Source organism: Olea europaea, unplaced genomic scaffold (genome assembly GCF_002742605.1).
Source record: "Olea europaea var. sylvestris unplaced genomic scaffold, O_europaea_v1 scaffold5887, whole genome shotgun sequence".
Classification (NCBI taxonomy): domain Eukaryota; kingdom Viridiplantae; phylum Streptophyta; class Magnoliopsida; order Lamiales; family Oleaceae; genus Olea; species Olea europaea.
In genome coordinates, this window is record NW_019264228.1 from 31,369 (window position 1) to 32,509 (window position 1,141).

A 1,141-nucleotide genomic window follows, 5' to 3' on the forward strand; every position below is an offset into this window, starting at 1 on the left:
ACATGATACAGACAATAAAAGATTTGAATGCCAACATTGCCACAGAAAGTTCTCAAATTCTCAGGCATTAGGTGGTCATCAGAATGCACATAAGAAGGAACGGCAAAGAGCAAAGCGGACCCACTACGATCATCATCGACGGTTAGGAGTTACTGTTCCGATAATCAATCCACACGCTTCTCGTTTAGGGCCGCTCATTAGTCCAGGCGCACCTACAAGTGCATATGGTGCAAGGTTCCATGCACCAGGTGATAACTTTGTACATGTACCTCCTCAAGTTTTATCAGGAGTACCCATGAGATACCCTGGTGGTGGTGGTGGTGGATTTCATATTGAACGCCCGCGCCAGGCAGCCCTTGATGGAATTCGGGATAATCGAGGAACTTCTAAATCAGCAAGCTTGACAGATATATGTGATGGTGTGGATGTTGATCTCCATCTTTGACTGATTGCATTATATGAGTTAATTTTTGCATAATCCTTGAGATCATTCTAGTGATTAATCATTAGTTCTTTCAAGACCGGAGCAACTTATCAATAAATTCACTTTTTGATTTAATTTCTCATTGTTCTTTCAGTTTAATATGTATTAACTTATCTTGAATAATCGGTTATTCAAGAATCCATAAAAAAGTCTGTTATTTTGCTTCCTATAAAATTTGCAGTTGAGTTATGTATGATGTCTATTTATGTGTTCGAACAGATTGTCTAGAAATTTAAGACGGATTAAGCAATATGATGTCTTATGTTATGACAATTACCTAGGCACACATAATAATTGACAAAATTATACAAGAGCAAAAGTATTATACTTAGTTGAATATTAAATACGTCGAAAATTTTAAACCAGAATTAATGTTTAGTAAGAACTTGGAGTATATATATGACATTGAAACACAAGGAAAATAGATTAACCAAATTAACGTTGTAACTCGAGAAATTTAAGGTTGTCCCCTGTCATTTTCTCTCATTGCTATTGGCCCCTCCTTTCCAGTTGTAATCCCACACACCCAATAGTTAGAGCCAAAAAAAACTCTACATTTCAACCATTTCACCATTAATCGTCATAATTACCTCAACCTCAAAACATTTTCACTTTCATTTCTCACACTTCTTACCATTCAGTTTTCAGTTTTCTTCT

General features: G+C 36.1%; 1 protein-coding gene across 1 annotated transcript in view; it reads left to right on the forward strand.

Moving 5' to 3' along the window:
* The window catches only part of LOC111389411 (zinc finger protein 6-like), a 10,072-nt gene extending 9,627 nt beyond the window's left edge, over nucleotides 1–445 (forward strand). Inside the window, exon 2 of the mRNA XM_023014332.1 lies at nucleotides 46–445. Within this exon, the coding sequence (XP_022870100.1) occupies nucleotides 46–445 (400 nt within the window). The remainder of the gene's footprint in view (nucleotides 1–45) is intronic.
* Nucleotides 446–1,141: the final 696 nt, after the last annotated feature.